This window comes from Brienomyrus brachyistius, chromosome 4 (assembly GCF_023856365.1).
Source record: "Brienomyrus brachyistius isolate T26 chromosome 4, BBRACH_0.4, whole genome shotgun sequence".
NCBI classification, from domain to species: domain Eukaryota; kingdom Metazoa; phylum Chordata; class Actinopteri; order Osteoglossiformes; family Mormyridae; genus Brienomyrus; species Brienomyrus brachyistius.
This window is the reverse complement of record NC_064536.1, coordinates 27,104,179-27,128,192: the sequence shown is the minus strand read 5'-3', so window position 1 is coordinate 27,128,192 and position 24,014 is coordinate 27,104,179. Positions and strand designations below refer to the sequence as shown.

Below are 24,014 nucleotides of genomic sequence, written 5' to 3'. Positions count from 1 at the left end.
TTAATCTTTCCTACAAGTCCTGTAAGTTAGCATCTTTGCAGCACCAGCTTAATTAGTCTTGTGCGATTGCCTGGCGATTTAGGAGGTGGGGGAGGGGGGTGTTGGGACATAATTCACAGAAGGACTTCTCTGGAGATGGCCTGAGAGTACGGGGTAATGGGGGTTGGGGGGGTGGGGGGTATCATGAGCAAGGTCCCTAGTGGTACCAGATGCTGCCGGAGACAGTAGGGTCCCCGGGATGTCTCCTGGCAACTGTAACCAGGTGACAGCAGCCAAAAGGCAGGCAGGCTATACTGGAGCCAAAAGTCCAGGAGCACATGGTGACGCTGTCCTGCTGTGTGACCGAGGCCAAGGAAAGCGCCAAGCACTATGCGATGCCAGCCAACCAGTGTCAAAGCACATCCAGACCTCAAATGGGCCAGCCTCTTGAACTCAGACCGTCTCCTGGCAACGCGAGTGAGAGCAAAGAGCCGGAGACGAAACCAGCACCAAGGAAGTTTGTCTACGCGCGCTGTGGTCCATCCCTGTCCGGGGACTCGCATGGGTTCTGTGAGGCCAAGCAAACCGCAAATCCACGTACTCATGGGAGCCGTGTTTTCCTCTGTCTGATTTCCTCGAAGATACCCCCAGTGTTTTCTTCTGATATGTGCTGTACCTTAGGCTGGCAATGCATCCCAAACATGAAGTCGGCGGGCTGCTTATGTCGCTTCGTGCCAGGATTTGCCGCCCTTTCTGAAACTGCTGCAGCCACCGAAACTGGATCTGCAGCGTCTGTCGAAATCACGACGGCTCCTTCGCGTCACCTTCTGCAGTGTGGTGACCATGTAACCCGGCAGAGACTGAGGATGAGCTAAAGTCAAACCGGTGCCATGAAGCGAACACAGGTCCCTCGGCGAAGTGCACAGTACACTCTGAAATTCCATTCATTCAAGGAGCCAATCAGTGTGGGAAGATAACTGAGGGTAATTAAGGAAATGACTGACTACATGCTGTGGTTTGGGATTTCCAGGAAACCAGGAAATCCAAAGTATGAAATGATGCTTTATTTGCCATTTTGCACAAGTACAAGTGCTTTAGTTTTCAGATCCCATCATGCTTTACTCTGAGACACGGAATGAAGAGAGTAAAGCTTGGGATCAGAGGGTCAATCATTTATCCGGCACCCCTGGGCCAATCTTCAGGCAGTTTAGGTTTCACTTAAGGGCCCAAAAGAGATGTGATTAATCTGTTGAGGACAGGATTTGAACCATTGACCTGGTCACAGAGATCTAACCCAATGAGCCAAACCCTCCTCATTAAAATAAAAAATAATTTATTTTTAAAAGTTTTATATTATACTTTTTTATATTAAAAAAGTAATTTATTATTACTATTTATGTACATCCATACTGTAAAGATAAAGAATATGGCAGTTTTTGTAATCAGGGACTAAGCCCAACCTTAGATATTGATTGAAGGATGACATTTAAACACTCACAGCACATTTTTACTGTCCTACATCCGCAGCAGTCTTGTCTGTCTCTGAAGGCAGATGTTTAACTCCCCGGACTGAGTGGAAGCTGTAACATGCACAGCTCATTTACAACCATTACTGCCGCCGCAGATGCGTTTATCGTTTGCTGCCTGTGCTGATCTCTCGCGCATTCATAAGCACGTAATACAATATTGACCCTCTTAAACCACTCGCGTAAACAGGAGTACATCAATTGCTCGTATACAAGCGAAAAACAAAACAGTCAGCATATCTGCCCGCACAAGAATAACATGTCTTTCTGTCCCTCCAAGTCCAGGGAATAGATATGAAGTCTTGTATTACATTCATTCAACTGTGCGATCCATTGTCGCAGTGACCAAGGTAAACCCTGGGGAGGCGAAGGCACAGGGGCAGGATCACCAGTTTTTCAAGTGAGACAATCGGGATCTGACTCAGAAATTAGTCCTCCCAGCCAAAAGGGAACATGGGAACTCTAGAGCGCCACCTAGAGATACCCAATGTGATTTTGGTAGATAGATATTCTCTTCTATTAAAAAATGCAGTGGTGTGTGGTTCCTCGATCAGAAGGTTGCTGGTTCTAATCCCGGAGTCGGTAGACTGATGCCGTCATTGGAATACTGAGGCTCTTAAGCCTTGATTGTTCCAGAGACACTGCATGCTGGGTGACCTGTCACCCCCAGGTTTGCTCTCATCTGTATATGTCTGTGAGTCTCATGAAGACCAAGATGGAGTAAGCAAAAACACCATGTCCTCAGGGGAACAGTGAAGTACCCATTCTATTCTGTTCTATTCTATTTCACTCCACTCCACTCCATTCTATTGTATTCTATTCTATTTCACTCCACTCCACTCCATTCTATTCCATTCTATTCTATTCTATTCTATTCTATTCTATTTCACTCCATTCCATTATATTGTATTCTAGCATGTAGAAACTGACATGGGGATGGGACATTATATCTGAGATGGATCTTTGGCACTATATCCTCAGAGAAAGGCTGTGTGTGGAAGGTGTTTGAGATCTGACCAGAAAGGGATCTTCTCTCTGCGTGCGTAAAACAGCTCATCCGAACAGCAAAAAAAAAAAAAGGCAAATGGGTAGAACTGGAAGCCACGCAAGTTACACTGGATAAAAGAGCCCGTTAGGCAACTCAATTAGGTAAATGAACTTAATTGAAGCTGCCCAGTGACACGGCTTGGGAGACGAACGTGAACAGAATCTAAGCAGGGAACTGACCACGAAGCACCATACCGATCACACGCTGCAGATCACGGTCGGTTAAGATTTTAATTAATCCAGGGGGGGGGGGTTCCTCTCTCACCACACTTAAGGAGAAGCAGATGGCAGCCAGGGCAATGTGTCTGGGCACACAGGGTGCGGGGGGTGGGGCTCCAAGCCCAATCATCAAGATCATCACAACATTACAAGCAGTGCATGTTCTATACCATAATAAATATCTGTCTATATAATTAATCTAAATAATGACTTATCAATATGACTTAGATGGTATTGAAATTTTGAGCCACATCATTTTTATCAAATAGATCAAATCAGACTGTTATTGGATTTGAAATTATTTACCTAATGAGTATACAATAAGTCACTGCACCCGATGGTGATGATTTAATTGCACTACTGATAGCACCAGAGGCTAAATATGCTTTTTCGCAGTGAATATTAAGTTCATTTTCATTTATTCACAAAATTAAAATAAAAAGTGGGGAAAATAAAAAAACAAGCATGTTTTTTCTAAAATTGTAATAGGATACCAGACAACATCATGAACTGAAAGCGAAAAAAAAAACATTATTTTAAATTCTCAACACCAATTGGATGTTTGACAGCATTTGTCAGCGGTGCTGCATGCCCTTCGCACTCCAGGATGCTCCATCGTCAAGCGGGCTAGGAAACTGTCGCAGCATCGCTCCACCTGCACTGATGGCGTTCCCGAATGCATGCAGAGGAAATGGCCAGAGAAGGCGGCCATGATGGTTCTTTGAGCGTGTGGGTGGGAGAAGGACCGGAGCAAGATGGTGAAGCAGGAAAAAGAGTGGATCCGGAGCATGGGATTCCGCAGCTAACAATAGCTAGAATACTGTCTGAATACTTAGGGAGGCCCATCACAGGAGGCACCTAGGAAAGTCTAGCAATGAAGTTACAGCAAGCATGCAGACATGTAGTAAACTCACAGGCTTGAACCCCCCCCCCCCTCCAAAGTTTTTTTTCACTGATCAGGGACGTAGCTATATAGTGAGATGATGAGTTTGAACACCCCTGTGAAAATCTACACCTCTCTCATACCCAACTCCTCAATAAAGATCTATGAACAGGGCCCCCCCCCCCCCAATGGTAAAATCTACTAATGGGGACCAATGTTCATTTATCCACCATCACAGTGTAAAGCCTGTCTGTAAGCTGAACTTAGCTGGATGTCTAAAGAGTGCGTCACATAATTCATTTTCAGACACATTCCTACGGCTTCTTAAAACATGCAAAGTAACGACAGCTTTACCTGAAAGTGTCGGATAGTCCCAGGCGGCACTCGAAGTTAAAGCGTGCAGCTTGTCGAGTGGCTTGTAGCTTGAAAACTGGCTGAAATCACCGCACTTGTAACTTGAGAGTGTTCTACTAGTAGTGATTCTCATGGACAATGGGGAAGAACATTTACATTAAGCCAACACTGATTAAGAGACTCTCTTGCCGCTGTGAGATGTAAAACAGGCTCTCCACTCCCTCGAAAACAGAAAGCTTGGACACAGCTACATAAATTGCCATTTTTCATGATATAAGGAGATAACCAGACAGGATAAATTGCACAACAGAAGTGCAACATGCGGAATTAAGATGCATCACTTCCATAGCTAGCATGTAGCGTTAAAAAATGACTGTACCCTAATTCCCGTGCATGGAAACAATAGAGCGATTCTTTTTCACTACATTAAAATTAATAGATTTCTTCAACGGCAGAGCGTGAATGCAAAGCACTAAAATAAGGTCAGAACCCTTCTCCGGATCCCATTTCATGGTATATCAACTTTAAGATTTGCCACCGTGACCCTTGATGAATATTCAGAGAAGTACATTTTTCACTGATGCCGGGCTCTAAAACCTCATTACGTCTCCGTAGGAATTATGACCTGCGGAGGTACAGAACCACTGTTCCCTTTGCTGGTCTGACCTCCACATTACCCTCGGCGTTATGGTGGAGCATTGCATCCGCAAATTTCCCATGTCCAAAGGACAGGAACGGTTCCAAATATGTTTTAGACCAGACATCAAAAGGGCCAGTGCTAATGCACTAATTTGCACACAGTTACTGCGTAGAAGACGGGTCCTTTCACAGAAAGCCAAGCCAAAAGAATTTAAGATAGCTGTTATCCTGACCAATGTGCATTTTGGTTTGGCTGTACATGACCCTTAAACTTGGTATATAACCCAATAGTATAGGAGTTAGATACTGAGGAGTACACAACCTAAAAATTTAAACATTTAAAAATTTAAATAATTGGGTGTAAGAATGAACCCAAATTGAGTACTCGGGGGTACGTGCCCCCCCCCCCCCCCCCCAGTTCTTACGCCCCTCTATCCCAATCCTAGTCCAACTTCCCTGGACAGTCGTGTCTTATATTGGTATTCCTACTTATTTAATCTCCTGTCTTATAGGGATTTGTGGTTCGCCCATGGGATGCAATGAGTTAGTTAACTATGAAGAGCAATTAATTTTACTTTGACCCACAATTTCTCTGATTTCACAGTCCCCCGCCGGCAATGCGACTGAAGTAGACTTGAGAAAGAGGAGAAGCCAACAAACATCAAAAAAGGGCTTTTTCAGTTGACGTCTCACTGAGGACTAGGGATGAATTCTGTTGCCATTTTTCTGGCTCGCTTACCGCCGCTGATGGCGGAGAATCGGTTTTGAGGGCTGCATAGGCTTTCTGTGACAGTGCCGCTCCGGTAGTGCAGATGTAAAATTCCCGGATGATAGACCACGTGGAAATCGTCAAGTGGACTCGGGGAAAAAAATTAAAGCTCTAGATTTCGTGGAACAATTGTCAAGGGACCTCAGTGGAAGGTTGATTGCAGTCCTTATGTGAAGCAGAGACAGAGGAGATGGTGAATTCGCATTGAGGTCCCTCCTGGTAACTGTAGCAACCAGGCCTTATCAAAGAAAGTACTCCTGGAAGCCTCTTGTAGCCTGCATGCCAATCACGCTTTCATGTTGTGCTCCTGCACACTTACAAAAACGAAAAGATCTGAAATATTTCCTCTCACTTCACCAAGACATCTGAAAGGGGGAAATGGATCTTTTTCAGAGTGACAAAATGCAGTTTTTTTATTTGATTTTTTCCCTTTTGTTGCCCGTCACCTGCGTGTGAGTCCTACTCCTGTGACGGTGACCCAGATACCAGCGGCTGTGAGCGATGCCAGGATGGCAGGCCGGCGGTGGGTCATCCTCTATATGACACGTTCGAGGCTATTTTAATTTGGGCTGATGACAAACACACATCTTACCACACTTGAAGGATCAGGGAGAATGCTGATGATGGTGAGGAAGAAGGTTAGTGGTTAAGACAGGGAAATTTAAGAGACTGAGAATGAAAATGAGAGTGACTGAAGGATTATATCAACCTGAGAGTCAAAGGTAAGGGGAAAAATAAACAGCAGGTGAAAATCAAAGACCTCGGATAATAAAACGCAGAGTAAAGTAAAAGACCTGAGTCACTAAACTGCAGGTAAAAATCAAAGACCCCAGTATCTTAAGTGCATGTAAAAAATCAAAGGCCCTGATCACTACACTGCAAGTTAAAATCAAAGACCCCAGTCATTAAACTGTAGGTAAAAATCAAAGACCCCAGTCACTAGACTGCAGGTTAAAAATCAAAGACCCCATTCACTAAACTGTAGGTAAAAATCAAAGACCCCTGGTCACTAGACTGCAGGTTAAAATCAAAGACCCCAATCACTAGACTGCAGGTTAAAATCAAAGACCCCGGTCACTATACTGTAGGTAAAAATCAAAGACCCCAGTCACTAAACTGCAGGTGAAAATCAAACACCCATATCAATAAACACCGAGAGAGATAGAGCGAGAGCGAGAGAGAAATCTCGGTAACACTTTACATTAAGTGTGCCTTCATAATACATTCATAGAACATTCAGTGCTCCTTCATAATGCATTCATAGAACATTCAGTGCTCCTTCATAATGCATTCATAGAACATTCAGTGCACCTTCATAATGCATTCATAGAGCATTCATAAGCAGTATGCAAGTACACCTTAACATCCTAACATCCCTTAACAGCTGTAATATACATTAATAACAAACATTACATGATTTTACAATTATAATGTTTGTTATTATTATATAATATTTATTATGAATGTATATTACAGCTGTTAAGGGATGTTAGGATGTAAAGGTATACATGCATGATGTTTATGAATGATTTCTGAATACTTAATGAATACATTATGGAGGTGTACTGAACGTTTCATGAATGTAATTTAAAAGCATTATGAAGGTGCAGTTAATGTAAAGCGTTACTGAAATCTCTCCAGGTAAGTAATCATCACCACAGGTCAGACACCATGCACCCGCCCCTGACCCACCTCTAACCAGCAGACACACACACACACACACACTGCAGGCTCTGTCCTTCACCCACTCAGCCCCCTTATCTGCGGGGCACACTGACATATTTTGCAGTACCCTCCCTCCCCCTCCCCCATGAGTGGTTTGCAGCAGCATGGTGGGGGGGGGCATCTGACAGCCACAGACAAACTACTGCTGTATATACTTGCTCTGTGTGATAAGAGCCATCAGTCATCGCTTCTGTCTTGCAAACACACATATTTAAAACAGCAGTGCTGGTTGTTTCCTTCAGACTTTAAAATGGCGGTAGGGGGGGGGGGGGGGGGGCCCAGTCCCAGTTAAAACGTCAATCTGGTGTTGTCTTGTTAGCACAAACAGCATCATAGCCAAAATATAGGAAAAACATGCTTCCTGTTATTTTCGGGGCAATATGTTCTTTAAACTGACAAGGATACAGCCTTGGATCGCGGCCCGCTAGCCATCCCAGGAGACACATTGTAACCTTTAGAAATTCAGTTAATTTGCTGTCCATCCCATCTGCCACGGACAGAGGTTCCCAGGAGAGAGCTGGCCAGCAGCCGTGGACAGGAAGTCCTGTACCAGTGGGTGGGGTTCGCAGGGCGAGGGCAGGATGCTCACCGCGACGACCAGCCGGGCACACAGGAAGTGATGTCAGCCGGCTAGCGGGCAATTTGTCAGAATCAGACAGTAAAGATGGAACTACATTTTCTTCCTATAGGGAGGGTCGATTCCAACCACAGTCCTAAAAATGAAGATAAAAGGCTCTTTGGAGAGTAGCACAGAAGGACCTTTATAGCTTAACAGGCAGGACCACCCTAAGCTGTCTAATTTCAACAAAAACGTCTGTCGTACAGAATGTGGCTCTTCTGAAGCGCTGCTTGAGTGGCTGAGGTGTATGGAAGATTATAAGCACAAAAATTCAAATGGCAATTCATTTTGCAATTGTCAATTCAATATTCAACCAGAGCATGCATTTGTCATTTCAATATTTAATCTGTGCATGTAATTTGAAAATACATTTTGCAATCGGCAATTCAATGTGCAAAGTGCTTATGCAATCCTTAATTCATTTCATAATGTTTTGAATAAAAAATAGAATGACAATTCACTGAATTGCATTTCGTTTTGCCATGGGCTTTTTGCCTCTTTATTCAAATGGCAATGGCGTCCCCGGGAATTGCATTGCATGTTGGGGAGAAAACTCAATTTGCAATTCCCAACTGTCAGATCGCTCATCAAGGTGGACCTTCATTAACGACGTCACTTCCTTGTTTAGGGCCTCGCTACCATTGATTTGTTCGTTTAGTTAGAATGAGTAATGGCGGCAGAAGAGCTTGCAGCAAATATTTCTGCCTTAGCAGATGACATGGAAATTAATCGGGTATCAGCAGTAGATGCGTTTGATAGGTTGTTTGTGTTGTCACAGAGGGTAACCAACTGCGTGACTTGATGTAACGCCTGAGCTACATTAGTTTGCACCCTTCTCGTATCAAGTCCAGTTAAGATTGTAAGTTCCTCTACCCTCTGTGACAACACAAACAACCTATCAAACGCATCTACTGCTGATACCCGATTAATTTCCATGTCATCTGCTAAGGCAGAAATATTTACTGCAAGCTCTTCTGCCGCCATTACTCATTCTAACTTTTTTTTTTTTTACGTTTTAAAGAACTTTATTTAGAGCAAAACAATTACAAACTCAAACAAACAGTTACTTATAAAAGTCTACATAACAATATATCACACCTCCTGTGGTAAAAGCATGTTATTGCAATGATATAATCAGCATGTTACAATCAAATAAGGAAAAGTGCAACTAGTTATAATTATTACAAATAATAAAAATAATAAATAATAATAAAAAAATTAAAAAAAAAATAATAAAGAAGATAAAGGGGGTTTACTCATTCTAACTAAACGAACAAATCCGTTGAATGGTAGCGAGGCCCTAAACAAGGAAGTGACGTCGTTAATGAAGGTCCACCTTGATGAGCGATCTGACAGTTGGGAATTGCAAATTGAGTTTTCTCCCCAACATGCAATGCAATTCCCGGGGACGCCATTGCCATTTGAATAAAGAGGCAAAAAGCCCATGGCAAAACGAAATGCAATTCAGTGAATTGTCATTCTATTTTTTATTCAAAACATTATGAAATGAATTAAGGATTGCATAAGCACTTTGCACATTGAATTGCCGATTGCAAAATGTATTTTCAAATTACATGCACAGATTAAATATTGAAATGACAAATGCATGCTCTGATTGAATATTGAATTGACAATTGCCAAATGAATTGCCATTTGAATAAAGAGGCAAAAAGCCCATGGCAAAACGAAATGCAATTCAGTGAATTGTCATTCTATTTTTTATTCAAAACATTATGAAATGAATTAAGGATTGCATAAGCACTTTGCACATTGAATTGCCGATTGCAAAATGTATTTTCAAATTACATGCACAGATTAAATATTGAAATGACAAATGCATGCTCTGATTGAATATTGAATTGACAATTGCCAAATGAATTGCCATTTGAATAAAGAGGCAAAAAGCCCATGGCAAAACGAAATGCAATTCAGTGAATTGTCATTCTATTTTTTATTCAAAACATTATGAAATGAATTAAGGATTGCATAAGCACTTTGCACATTGAATTGCCGATTGCAAAATGTATTTTCAAATTACATGCTCAGATTAAATATTGAAATGACAAATGCATGCTCTGATTGAATATTGAATTGACAATTGCAAAATGAATTGCCATTTGAATTTTTGTGCTTATAATCTTCCATAGAGGTCACCTCCAGTCCCACTGGTCCCATGCATCATACTGGGATCATTTAAACTCTAATCACTGCTGATCCAGGGGCAGGTGCTTAACTATGGTGGGGGGGGGGGTGTAAATTTTGTATGAGGGACACTCAGAACCTCAAAAGTAGGGCACTTTCATTTATGCCCTCCCCCCTTTTGGCTACATCTGCATGCTGCATCTGGGTGACTTATTACCCTGTGTACCTTCTGCAGCTCACCGGATCCCACTGCTCATGAAAACATCCCCCCCGTACATTCATTCAGTTTATTTAAGCAAGCGGTTAAATATCCCACCCAGTAATTCACCAGAAATATCACGCGGTTGATGGCCGCTGCTTCTGGGAGAATGAGATCCATAATTCGGGTCTCCTTGATCTGACCTCTGCATCCCAGCTGTGGGACCAGACATCACTCAAAAGACTAAGAATATAATTACAAACAGCAATGCTCTAATTAATTATTTTACCAGAAGAGACTCCTGGGGAGGTTCAGAGAGTATCTGAGAGCATCCGAAGGACATCGGAGAACCTTAGAGGGGCTTTGGAGATGTTTCTCTGTAGTGATGCATGGTCACTCGCTTTACCATAACATACAGACACATAAACTGAAGACGGACATTGACAAGTCACTTTTTCCTTTATTCAAAACATTGCAAAGGACTAAATAAAAACATCGACTTAAGGACAAGGAAGAAGAACACCAAAACGCCCACTAGTGTCGACTCCTCCCCCCACATGGACGGCACCTTCACAGGGAAGTCAGCGCTACAGAAGGGAAGGACGACCAAAGAAGGAGCTCCATCAGACACGTTGTGGTGGGATTTTTGAAGAAGCCTTTTGAGTTTTATAGTTCCCAGTCTTTAGAAGCAGCGGATTTAGCCATAGGGGGATGGATCACCCAAGGCGAGTCACATCCCCCATCCTGATGTTGTGGCAGTTGGGCGGAATACAAAAGGAGCCTCTTCTGATTGGCCGTAGACGTCGTGCAGTCAAACTTCAGGCGTCTGGAAGAATCTCACAATGTCGACCCCCCCGCTCCACACACACACACACACACACACACACAACCACACATACACGCAATGTTCAAGGCGAGACCAAATAGCCTTGGGAAAAGATGGCACCAAAAAAAAAGTGGAGAGATACCAAAAGACATTATAAACACCACAGTCATCATCAGAACACAAACAGAGCCATAAGGACGAGGCTTCAGTCAAACACGCTTATCTCCATCAACAGCTGTTTTAGAATGTATTTGGCAGGACTGTTCAAAACTGTAAACACCTTTAGTGGGCGGATGGGGGGGGGGGTGTACTCCTTCCAGGTCAGAGGGGCGATGAAGAGAGAGGGAGGAGGAAAAGAGAGGAATATGACCTTCATGAGAAGGTCAAACTACCCCAGCGAAATGGGTATGGAAATGGTGGGTGTGGTCATGCAAATGGTAGGCGTGGTCATTAAAATGGTGGGTGTGGTCATTAAAATTGTGGGTGTGGTCATGGAAATTGAGGGTGTGCCCATGTCGATTGTGGGTGTGGTTAAGGGTACAGTGGGTGTGGCTAGCTTAGGACTCACAGGAGTACCCTCACAAAGGATTCAGGCTAAAAAAGTACAGACACCTAAATAGACAGAATGCAGCTTAGAAAACGAGCAGATTCTCCTCACTTCATCATTAACTGAGATACTGGAATAGCACCGCTCCAAACCGCCGAGAAGGCATGTCATTTTCACACCTCCCAGTAGCAAACAGGAAGCCCCTGGGTGCAGTTTCCCAGGTAGGTAGAGAGTCTCCAATCTTCCGTAACTTTCCGTTGCAATTACGTATTCAGGAGTCCATGGAGCACAGACACATTATATATTCCCACAGAATTTTAATACAGGACAAAAAAAAATCACAAGTGTAAATGTGACAACACAAAATCTACAGCCCAAAAAACGGGGCTGTTTACATCAGAAGTATCTCCAGAAAGTGAAAATGGCCGACTGGACTCACATACAGCATGTGGTCAAAGACATCCGGTGGTACCACGCAAATATCTCTACGTGGTAACACTGGACTATAAACACTTCACAGCTGAACCCAAGTTCTCAATAGAAACCAGTTAAATTGTGCAAAATTCTCAAAGTTGCATCAAATCAACACTACAGGTCATCATTTATGGTCCGCTAGACCTTCCCGGCACACAGCCCCACAAACACAGCCCAAACTAAATACCAAGTGAATCACAGACGGCCGAAGAAAGCCCTAGTGATCCAATCAGACCTGTGTTCCAAGTCACCACGGCCTCATGCAGAAATGGGTTCTTAATGCCAAAGATGCAGAGCCATAGATAGTTCAATTTGGGCCAATTTTAACTGGCAATCACAACATCCAAAAATTTGTCTGGTTACAGACTGTCCGTTTTTAACGGCTCCGCAAGCCATGCGATCGATTCCGCACTCTGGGACCAATCGGCTTGTCTCTAAGGACAGGATGCTGCCATCCCTCCTGAAGATAAATACTCATCAACCGACAAAAGAGCAAGTACTACTCTTACTGCTGAGGCTCCTATATAAATAACCATGAGACCATGCATTCCCACAGCCCAAACAGCAGGGGGCCCCAAACAACGAATGAGCCCTTCCTCATCGCTACTCCAGTCCGAAAGCAAACACTATTCTGTAAAATACACAACTCATTTTGGAAGGAGACAGGGTAACAGTGTAAAAAGAAAGGATGGAAAGAGGAGAGAAGAAGGGAAAATAATGCCAGCAGGATCCGTCTGAACATTCACCGAAGAAAAGCCTCCATCAGCTTTTCCCTTAAAACGATGGATCCAGCTCCAGCCAGGGAGAACAGAGACTACAGTGAGGCCCAAAACCTAGATTGGGGGGGGGGGTGATTAAATGGGGAGGGGGAGCTATTTTCCCCTATTTAATGACCATGCACAATCTGATTGCTCTCAAACATGGAAACACACACCTCCTGGTCATAATCGACGTTTATCATCAGATTCCCACTGAACACCAGTGTGAAGAGCTGGTCTCGAGACGACAACTCCGCCACGTCAACACTCCAGGGAAAACGAGATCGGCAGCAACAAGTCCCCCTAGGGGCCGCACTCAACAGCGAACGTAAATACCGGGTGACCCCGGGTTTTTATGTTTTTCTTTTGTACAAAGAGAAGCCATACTCAGATGCTTCACACTGCGTCTCCGGCTCAAAACGAGAGACGCCTAACTAAAAAATACGATTACTGCTTTTTCTACAGCTTACAGGACACAGGCGTATGACCCCCCAGTACAGTAGGGGACGGCATGACTCCCTATCTGGGATCATTTTTTAAGTTAAATTTTTTTTGCAGAGGGAACTCGGTGGTGGACTGGTTGTAACTGCATCTATCCCAGCACTCCTGAGGCTCGCTGGCAGAAACGGCTTCAGTCTCCTTCCTCACATACCCCTCCACCACCCACCCCTCCCCCCCAAGCCCATCTGGCGTCAGGAGTCAGGTGTGAAGTGGGTGGGGCCAAGCGTGAATGGGGCGGGGTCAAGGGGCCTTCAGCCACAGGAGATGACAGTGAAGCGCTTGGAGATGCAGGACATGTTGTGCAGCACGATTCCCAGGAGGAAGAGAAGCACACAGGCCACGAGGACCACAGTGCACACCCCCGACCAGGTGGAGCCCTTCCGCACCGCACCACCGCGCCTCTCTACCCCAGCCTCAGGGCCCGCCCCCAAAGAGGGCGTGTCCTCGGGGACGGCCACCACAGCCACGCCCTTCTGCTGCCCGCTGGGGAGCAGGCGGCAGCCCAGGTCTCCCGGCAACAGTGCTCTCTCCTTGGCGATGGGCAGTGGTAGCATATAGCAACCATTGCTAGGCAGACGGATGAAAACAGGTGTGTGCTCAGAGGCGTGTGGGATGGCGATGACCGCCACCACGTCTGGGTCGTCTGGCAGCTGGGAGACGGAGAAGCCTGCGGGCAACCGGGTCACGCCCCGGCACCAGGGACAACGGATCTCCTTCTGACTGGTCCTCATCTGGGTCAGGCACACCGAGCAGCATGTATGCCGGCAGTCCAGCAGTTTGGGCCGGCGCCGTGGGCTATAGTAGTTGAAGCATATCTGGCACTCCAAAAGGGAGTCCTGGGATAGCGTCTCCATAGCCAGTGCTTTTGTGGGTGGGACTTAGCAATGGGGTGGGTGTGGCCTATCGCCTGAGTGGGCTGGGTTTAAGCACCAGTGTGGGCAGGGCTTAGCTCCTGGTCTCCGTTTCCAAACAGCTGCTATCGACCGGGGCTCCAACTGACTTCTTAGTAGGGAGGGTAATTTGTGCAGAAGATGTGGGAATCAGTGGGAATCCTCTGGGTTCTCTTCAGTGCAGGATAGACCCGTGTCACACTGTAATCCTAGTCAAGTCTCCTTGTGACCTGCAAAAGAAGGGAAGTGACATTGTTACGTGTGATCCTGTCTGCCGAGATCAGTCCGAGACCACCATCTGTGAGGTCTGATCACATAACTAACACACGGTTCCTTTCCCTACCCAACCCCCACCTGCTGCCACTCCACGCCTCGAAATTACCCAGGGGGCCCAGTGGCGACCCAGGGTTAACAACTTGATACAGACAAGGACTGGGCGGGTGGTGGAGCGGGTCAACAGCACCCAAAAGGGAGGGGAGGGTCGACAATCGCAGCCCTGTGAAAAAACATTGCAGGATCCAGAAAACTTTTGGGCGGGGCGGGGGGGGGGGGGTCACATAAATAAACACAGAAATAAAGAAAAGGGGAGTCAGCCAGTGTCCACCAGAGGGCACAAGAGAGCGACCAGACTAGGGTCAGATCCCATCCCGCGCTCCAGCGAGCAGCTCGGATCCTCTCCCCGCCTCCCGGCACCATCGCCAACCTCACAGTCCTGGCAACGGCACTTAAGTACCGTGTGAGCACTCAATAAATGCTCACCTTTCCCGAGCTAAAGGTCACTCCCATCTGTATTCGCCGCAAACCTCTGGGCCGACAGAGCTCACAGTCCGGCTCCGCGCCCGAAACGATAAATATTCCAAATCATAAATAAATCATGAACAAAGCAGTTCCTCTAGAGACTGTCTGTAACCCCCTAGCCCACAGCGAGCGCGGAGAGCCGACAACCTCTCTCCACCCCCCCCCACTCCCTCCCCACCATGTAAATCTTCAAACGGCTCCCTGTCGATAGCTATGAGGCAGTCAGTCAAACTCAGTTGTCACGGAATAGAAAATGTCACTTCCTGTAAGCGACTTGAATCCGCGGCATCACCGCACTCTCACTCTCTCGCTCGTCTTCCCTCTGCGCCGTGCTCATGCTGATTGACCTACTTTCCCTCATTTTCAAGCAGTGAAGTTTTAAGTGGTGATGCCTATTTCTCGAGGTTAGAGAGCAACTGGGTCCCTGTTTCCGGGGGCTTTTTCAAGACAGTATTAACATTAGGATGTTTCCGGGGCTCAGCAGGTTTGAATGCCGTGCTTGTAATCAGAGGGTTGTTGGTTCAAATCTTTACTTTATCTCTCCATTCTCCTCACACCTTCATCCCTCCCCCATCCTTCTCCCCACTCATTTATGAGAGGCGTAGAACACCCCCAGCTTGGCTCCGTCACACCACTTTAATGTGAGCTGTTTTGCATTAACACCACCCCTGCCTCTGATTACCGCAGAAATAGCTCTCGGGATCCCCAGACAAACGCGGGGCCTTCCGGAAACTTCCGGGACCTTCGGGGACGCTCCATGAAGTTCTGCGGAAGTTTGTCTCCTTCACTCTTTCTCAACACCCTTTGAACTGAGGATTAAGGTGCCCAGGGGAGAGACGAGGCAATTAAAAGCAGGGGGAACTAACCTGATTCCCCACCGGCGCAGAAATAATCGCGTAAGTAAAGACTAGGAGCTGGAGGACATGCGTTGGCATGGCATCAGAATCTCGACAGACATCAACAACCTGATATTTTGGGAATGCTGTATTCTACGAGCAGGAAACCTTGTCCTCTTCACATGTCTCTGCTGACAAACCTGCCCCATTAAACCTACATTATGCTTCCATTCAAGTACATGTCAATGCACATAGGATTACACTTACATTAACCAGGTTAAATCACACAAAAAAATGTGCAAAGTGACCAGGAGGTGGCGTGGAAGTTAAACAAAAAGGCAACCCCATGCCAGGAAGATCTGGAGCCTGCTAATAGGTGGGCAGCATCGTAGCCTGGACGTTAACCTGCAGGTGGGGGGTTAAATGATGAAGCAGAACATCCAGGAAGAGCCACTGCAGCCAAAGCCAGCCGGAGCTTGTAGTCTTCCTCCAGAAGTGCTGGGGTTCTGCAGTTCAGCTCCGGTGGGAAAAACACTCCACCAAATCCATGAGACGAACTCCCTCGGAAATTGGGCCTCGATTGGCCTGTTTTTCATGGCACGGCGCCCAACAGCCTGGCGCGACCGTGAACCAGCTGTCTCAGTTGCAGAGGACCTCGGCTGGTGGGACTCGAATCTGCTTGTCCGTTTTGGGTAATTTGTTCCCACTCAGTACCGGTTCCAACATGCATGAGTAGGCACAGACCTACACGCCAGACAGAGCACTGGCTCTCACACCCTCCAGCCTGGATGTAGGAGGTCGCAGAAGTACCCCATGGGTGTCACCCCCTGGTGTCTTCTGAAGGCAAAATGCACTTGAGAGTTTTACATCGTTTGCCCACATCATTTACCTGAATCGTTTCTTTCCCGCTTCCCTTTTCCCTGTTTCATGCACCACTTTGCATATAACATGCAACAGTGCATCGCCACTCACAAGCTCTGTTGTGAAGGGCGCTATATAAAAATAAACTGAAACGAATTGAAATTGCGAGGTAATAGCAAAGCTATGAATACCAGACTAACAGTCGTGGCTCGATTGTTAAAGCTGGTGTAGTGTGCAGCTCAGCAGGTTAGTTATCCGTGTCCAGAATGGTGTAGGCTTGAATCCATGTCTGTCTAAAGCTGCTTGCCATTGTCAGAGTTTTGTTTTAACATAATTTACTGCATTAACCTTCACCAGTTCAGCCACTATGGTGTGCAGCTCAGCACGTTAGAGATCCGTGTCCGGAAGGTTGAGGGTTCAAATCCCACAGCCTGTAGCACAGTCGTTTCACCACTGCGTCCTTGAGCAAGGCTCTTAAACCCCAACTGCTTCCGGGGCTCCAGATGGATACAGAATTTGAACAACAAACCCACAAGATGGCATTCCTCTCCCTCTGTGTAACACATTCAGCTCGGGCGTGACCGCTAGCTCGCTCGCTCGCTCGCTCATGCGGCTGGTGTGTGCCTCACCCCCAGGCAGAGAGACTGGCCCCTGGCCGGCATCCAGTCAGGGCCTGTGATAAAATGACCTACGCTGCTTATTTAAGGTGCTTATCTTTTATTCAGCTGGACCATTTGCATGGATAGATACTGACAGTAAACCTCTTCCTAGCGATATGAACCCAGGCACATCACTGCGAGATTCACACCTCCACTTTAACTACACCCCATAATAACATGTTGGATGGGGGGGGGGCATTGAGCTTCTACTCAAAGCAACATGCTAAACCTAGGGCTTGCCTCAAAGCCTTCAGTAATTATGCAGCATTTGCCAACATACAACTGCGAGCCGAAACAGCCCAGATGTTTAGACAATGGCGGCTTAGATCCAGCGAGGTCTGCGGGCATCGTGCCCCGATTCTAACGGCTCGTTCACACGGATGGATGGGCTGTGCTCTTTTTAACGACCCTCCCAAACAGGTCACCAGGGGGGGCGCCGCCCGCGATTTACATTTGGCCCTTTGTTCACACAGTTGCACCTCCCTGCTTTGCCTAGTTTATTGGATGCCTGACAGACGTTCCGGGCCAAAACAATGAAAGGGGGGGGCTTTTGTTTTTACCAGCATTTTGTCCACGTTACTGTCCTTTTTACAGGGCCCTTTATTGGTAAACAGGAGGCCTCAGGTGAAGCACTTTACACACAATAGCCCCCCCACCGCCCACCGATCCTTTCAAAGCACAAGCTAGTTTCCTGGCTGAGAGAGGAGATTTTGAGCAGGGGGGGAGGGGGGGAGAAGGCACATCCTATTGGCTAGCTTGGCTCAGTATAAGTAAAACATTGTGTGTTTTTTTTTTGAGTGGGTGTGGTGGAATGGGGGGGGGGGTGAGACTGAAAGCAAATGCCAGCTGTGCCATCGCAAACGAGCCAACAGGGGGCGCTAGGGAGATGCCCGCGCCGGTGAGTGTCGCCGAAGCCCAGCTCACAGCCGTGGCCTTTGAAGCGCCGTCACCATGCGAACGGCGTCAATCTTCAGCTGCCGCAACCCCCAAATCCAGCCCCCTCCCCCCTCAGTGAATGGACAGAGCGTGAAAAGCTACACGCTCAGCATTTTCCTCCGCTATGCTCCCCGTCCATGCAGAAGCATGTTCGATGCACATGAGCTCAGAGGCCTGGTGAACGTAACTGCGAAACAAAATGTACTGAATTGCAATGATGGCTATTACAGAGGGTGATACAAGTAGCCAAGAGCTTGGACCAAGCAAAAGGCCTTTCTGAGAGTGATGTGATTCCTGGGAACTGCGAGAGAGCAAATATATAGACAGTCTGTGGGTCGCTGAGGACGGGTTTGAGGAACACTGCCCTAGAGCTATTGGGTGTTAAGGGTCTTACTTAAGGGCTCAGTGGTGACACCACTCAGCTGACCCAGGGTTTTAAACCAGCAACCTTCCAATGACAGGCAAAGCATCCCAACCCACTAAGCCTCATGCCACCCCCCCACAGTTGAAATTAGAACAGACAACCTTCTGATACCAGGCACATCCTAACCCACAGTGCCACACATCTCCATCTCTATCACCACATGGGTTTCCATCCCACCTGGTTTCCAAACATCACTACTGCATAAAATGGCCATTTGGATGCATTCCTTCTCCTGACATATTCATTTGGTGCAATTTAAGACAGATCGGGATAGAAGAAAGGCTCTTTGTGCCACATTCTGGTACCAGTACCAAGGCACAGGGCCAGAGCACATTTTCCACAGGAGGAAAACAAAAAATGTATGAGATCATCCAGATAGACCGTGTCCATTGTTCGGAAGTTCAAAGGATGGCGGTCCTTCAAATGTGAGGTGTCTCTGAATAGATGGTAAAAATAAAATTATATCGTAGGAGTTTACTTGCTCTCATGGGGAGGAAATTAAATCGCAGTGCCACAACGATCTGTCGCCATTATCCTGCTACGTGGGCAGTAGGATTCTCTGAAGTCTGAGCCTAGAGACTACTTTGGCATGGCACAGAGCCAGATGGGGGGGGGGGGGGGGGCAGAGGTGTAGAGGAAGGGGGGGACTGATGCGAGACAGTGTAGGGGCAGGGTAGACAGATGGATACTGTGACAGGTGACAAGCAAATAAAGAGAGATAGCAAGAGAGAGAGAGAGCCCCCCACTATAGGGCCCCAAATTAACGCCCCCCCCGGGGCAGGGTGACAGCCTGAATGTGGCTTGGGATGAGCAGTGTCCGAAACGGAACTGGCAACCATTAATTCAATGGGCCTGTAGACAGGAGCAGGACATCCAGGGACCACTTACATGCCCTGCCAACCCAAGAGAAGAGGATCTAGTCTGCCAGTAGGGGGCAGTATAAGACACCACATCCCAACACCACTGTGCTTCTCAGGACTGGCATGTGTACTGTAACCCAAAGCCATCAAAAACCATAAAAATTCATTTTCATGGCCCCGCTGGTCTAGAAGAGATTAATGTCACATTTCACCTGTTTATAAAGCTGGAGCCATTGCGGTTAATTATCCATTTTCGACCTGCAGTAATACTGTATACCAGATCCACCACATCTGTAGGGTTTCACCCAATACTCTGATGCCTACATCAATTCCCTCTTTCAGTTTAGATCATACACATCCATCTGTCAAAGCTTTTATTCCCAGATGCTGCAGAATGAGTTATGTAACCAGGTCCTAGTCATGTGACTGGCTGGTAAGTATGACAACGTTTGGTTCAGACTACAAGGCGGGTATCCATCATGTGCCGGCCAACCGCACAGGAGGAACACGCAGAAGCTGGTCAGGAGGCATGAGACGCACAAGGACACACAAAAGCACGGCCCCCCCCTCAGCCACACCCCCGCGAGGCTAGAGGTAGCTCGAGTTTGTGGTGCTCTTCGCAAGGACACCCGAATCCCCGGAGACACTCGATCCCCCCGTAGAGCGTCGGATTCATCACAGTAAGCGAGACGGCACCAGTCGTTTCTCTCAGGAGAGGCCTCTCCCCACCCTACCTCATTCCACAGCCTTGTCTGGCTTTGTTTGGGTTCTGCGGGCCGGTGTTTAGCCCAAGCCCTGCAGATACTCCGCTTAGCAGATCAGGAATGCAAACAGAGCCGACAAAAGCGGCTTGTCATGATAGCACGTGACGCTGCCCCAGCGCTGTTTGTTTTTCCCCCTTTTTGCGTGACTCACACGCATACTATGTCCCACCTTCCCTTTTCCTAGAACTCAAAGGACCAGGAATGGAGCCAAATAACCGGTCGGTCCCAGTGCGACTCGTCTGCACGTAAGCAGGATGACACTTGGGTCACGGGGAATATGTGAGGCAGGGAAGATGGAGCTGTCTGCCCAGTTTGGCCTTGTTTGTGGCGATCCCAGGTCCAAAAAGCACAGAAGAACGAAGGAGAGGTTGTGTGCGATTGAGAGACCTTCAGAGCACGTTTGTGTAACTCCAGGCTCGTCAAGGTCTCCCTGGCGCTGCGTGTCGTTACGGCCTACGATGCCAAGGAATACACCCAATTACACCAATAAAGCAGATACTCGTAAACTGAACTACGTCAGCCCCAACAAAACATTTCTCGAAATGCAAACACCCCCCCGAGTCCTCATTTACCATTGCTGACACCAGTCATCTTACACAACCATGGAGGGAAAGAATGCATCGCCTCAGAAGTTAAAATGGGGCCGAAATGGGCCAAAAATCGACCTCTGCGACCATGACAGGTGCCACATGAACAAGCTCAGACTCATTATTCTACCACGATTCCATTGGCTCCCTCCCTTCATCGGAGGTTTTGAGGCACGTCAAACGCGTATTCCCTAGACAGGTTGCCACAAGCGGGCGGATTCAGCACAACGGAATCTGCTAGAGGCTGAGATTTTCAAAGAGGAGGATGGATATTTATGGGTGAAATACTGAGAACAGAGATACGCTCTGACAAAAAGGGTGGTAAATTTTTTCTGTCAGGAGCTCAGGGCTCCCGCTCTCGCACTTTCCCAGCAATTAACATCATTTAAAGGACAGCTATCGTTCCCGGCACGTCTCAATCTCTGCGGGGAAGTCACAGGTCTCCTTACATCCTCCCCAATACGTTCGCAGACTCAAGTAAGGCGACGTTCACGCCCGCAGCCCCATAGTGGAGGTGACAAGCCGGCAGTAATGAGGCCGCCACTGTGGGTGGAAGCGCTCGTGCCCGTCAACAATATCTAGAAGATTCCATCACAAGAAACCCACAAGAGAGACATACTTTTTTCATTTCCCATGATGCTATGGGGCAGAACACTCAGCACCACGGGAGACCTGACTGCACCACCATGAGTAATAAGCCAATGCAGCAGTGCATTATGGGTAATTGCACATTTGATTTTTTTTTTTTCAGCGTCGGTCTGGGAGCATGAATTTTTCAGGACGGCCTCATCTTCCATTCTGGGACATATGGCAGCGTCTGGCAGCCTGACAGGAGGGGTCCGAAAAGTAAAGGACAGATAAAAAGCCTGGCTCAAACACCCGTGAAGGATGGTGTCACATGAAAATGGTGATGAGGCTTTAGTCTGTTCACAGTACAGACAGCGGCGTCCTATCGACGTCTAATTCTCAATGCCCCTCCCCAGCCACTCCATAGTATTGCATGTTGCAATATTCCACTTTTGCATGTAATCAATATTTATTTTCATATTCGATCTACTTGCATCCTTGTCCAATGAACATATTTATTACTTAATTATTGTTTAATCATTTTTATATTGCACTGCCTGCCCTGTATCATGCCACCACCATCTGTCCTGTATCACGCCGCCGTCTGCCCTGTACCACGCCGCCGTCTGCCCTGTATCACACCACCGCCGTCTGCCCTGTACCACGCCGCCGTCTGCCCTGTATCACACCACCGCCGTCTGCCCTGTACCGTGCTGCCATCTGCCCTGTACCGTGCCGCCGTCTGCCCTGTACCGCGCCGCCGTCTGCCCTGTACCGCGCCGCCGTCTGCCCTGTATCACACCACCGCCGTCTGCCTTGTACCGCGCCGCCGTCTGCCCTGTACCACACCACCGCCGTCTGCCCTGTACCTCGCCGCCGTCTGCCCTGTATCACACCACCACCGTCTGCCCTGTACCACGCCGCCGTCTGCCCTGTATCACACCACCGCCGTCTGCCCTGTACCTCGCCGCCGTCTGCCCTGTATCACACCACCGCCGTCTGCCCTGTACCGCGCCGCCGTCTGCCCTGTATCACACCACCGCCGTCTGCCCTGTACCGCGCCGCCGTCTGCCCTGTATCACACCACCGCCGTCTGCCCTGTACCGCGCCGCCGTCTGCCCTGTATCACACCACCGCCGTCTGCCCTGTATCACACCACCGCCGTCTGCCCTGTATCACACCACCGCCGTCTGCCCTGTACCGCGCCACCGTCTGTCCTGTAGCGCGCCGCCGTCTGCCCTGTACCGCGCCGCCGTCTGCCCTGTATCACACCACCGCCGTCTGCCCTGTACCTCGCCGCCGTCTGCCCTGTATCACACCACCGCCGTCTGCCCTGTACCGCGCCACCGTCTGCTCTGTACCATACCGCCATCTGTCCGGTATCATGTCGTCTGTCTAGCTGTCCCCTCCCCAGCAACTGTAGCATTACAATTTCACCGTGTTCCTCTGAAAACACATGACAATAAAACTTGATAACTTGAAACCTCCACGACATCCAGCATTATCCAGGGCCCCGGTGAGATGCAGCGGGGCCTCGGACCACCTCCCGGTCCACGTGCTGCCCCAATCAGGCCGTGACGGAGGGAGAATGGGGTCTGGAACGACTCCTGCTTATCTCCCAGCATGAAGCTTAAAAGCGGCCACGTCAGCAGCAGTTTGGCTCAATAAGCAATCTCAGCGAGGCCACCGGGACTCACCGCAGGGACAGTACGGCACCCTGCCCTTTAACCAGACTCCATACCGAGGAAAGCTGGCCCAAGCCCATCGCGCTGCTCGGACCGACGACGTCCCTGTCTGACCTTCACCCACCAGTAAATGCCAGCCGAATCCGTTAGCCAGGGTGCTGCCCTTTCATCCACAGCGCTCCGGGGGCATCGACAGCATTCTGCCTCGAGGGGGTTTGCCATGGGGGGGGGGGGGGGGGACTGTCAAATGCCAGATGAGGAGGGATGACCTTTAAACCTCCGGAAACACTATTCCATCACGGCAGCCAGAAAGCAGGGAGGTGAGTGGAGATCGTGACTGGCGGGGACTGGGGAGGGGGATCACTCTTTCAGATCCAGGTGGACATTGGGAAAAGGTCTGGGGGGTTAAAGAGAACAATCAGAGAAGTAGCCGCAGTGTCCTCGCGACCTCAGTGGCAGGAGACGCTCGGCCTTCAGGGCAAACTCCAAAATCACCAGCCCCCGAATCCATCGATGCTTGTGCTGATAGACGTGTCATTATGAAACAGCGATAAGCATCCTGAGGACGTCCTCTGGATGCACGACTTTACATAAATACTGCAACATCAAAAAAAAAAAACAGAAATGAGAAAGCAAGCTCCGAAGTGCGCCGTCAACTGAAGAGGTTAACGGGACCAGACAGAAACGCATGGGAAATGTGTGCAGGGTATAGATGGAAGAGCATGATGGAGGCGTAGCGATAATGGTGGGAGGGGTGCGCTTAAGCAGCTGCAGACCCCCTTGGTACGAGGGCTCATACTGCCTTTTGTGAAAGGCAGAGAGGAGACACAAACAGAGGACCTGGAGCTTGTGCCGGCCCACCAGCTGGACGAGTTAGAGAACAGAGACCTTCAGCTAGGACGTCAGATAGAAGCTGAATAATGGCCTTAACAGTAACACC

The 24,014-nt window shown here is 48.0% G+C and overlaps 1 protein-coding gene across 2 annotated transcripts in view; it reads right to left on the bottom strand.

Annotated features, from left to right (window-relative positions):
* Positions 1 to 10,541: 10,541 nt before the first annotated feature.
* LOC125740314 (E3 ubiquitin-protein ligase RNF152-like) overlaps positions 10,542 to 24,014 on the bottom strand; it is a 25,560-nt gene continuing 12,087 nt past the window's right edge. For both annotated transcript variants that reach the window (XM_049011266.1, XM_049011265.1), the window contains exon 2: positions 10,542 to 14,327. In XM_049011266.1, coding sequence (XP_048867223.1) covers positions 13,459 to 14,061 — 603 coding nt within the window. In that variant the 5' untranslated portion in view covers positions 14,062 to 14,327 and the 3' untranslated portion in view covers positions 10,542 to 13,458. The remainder of the gene's footprint in view (positions 14,328 to 24,014) is intronic.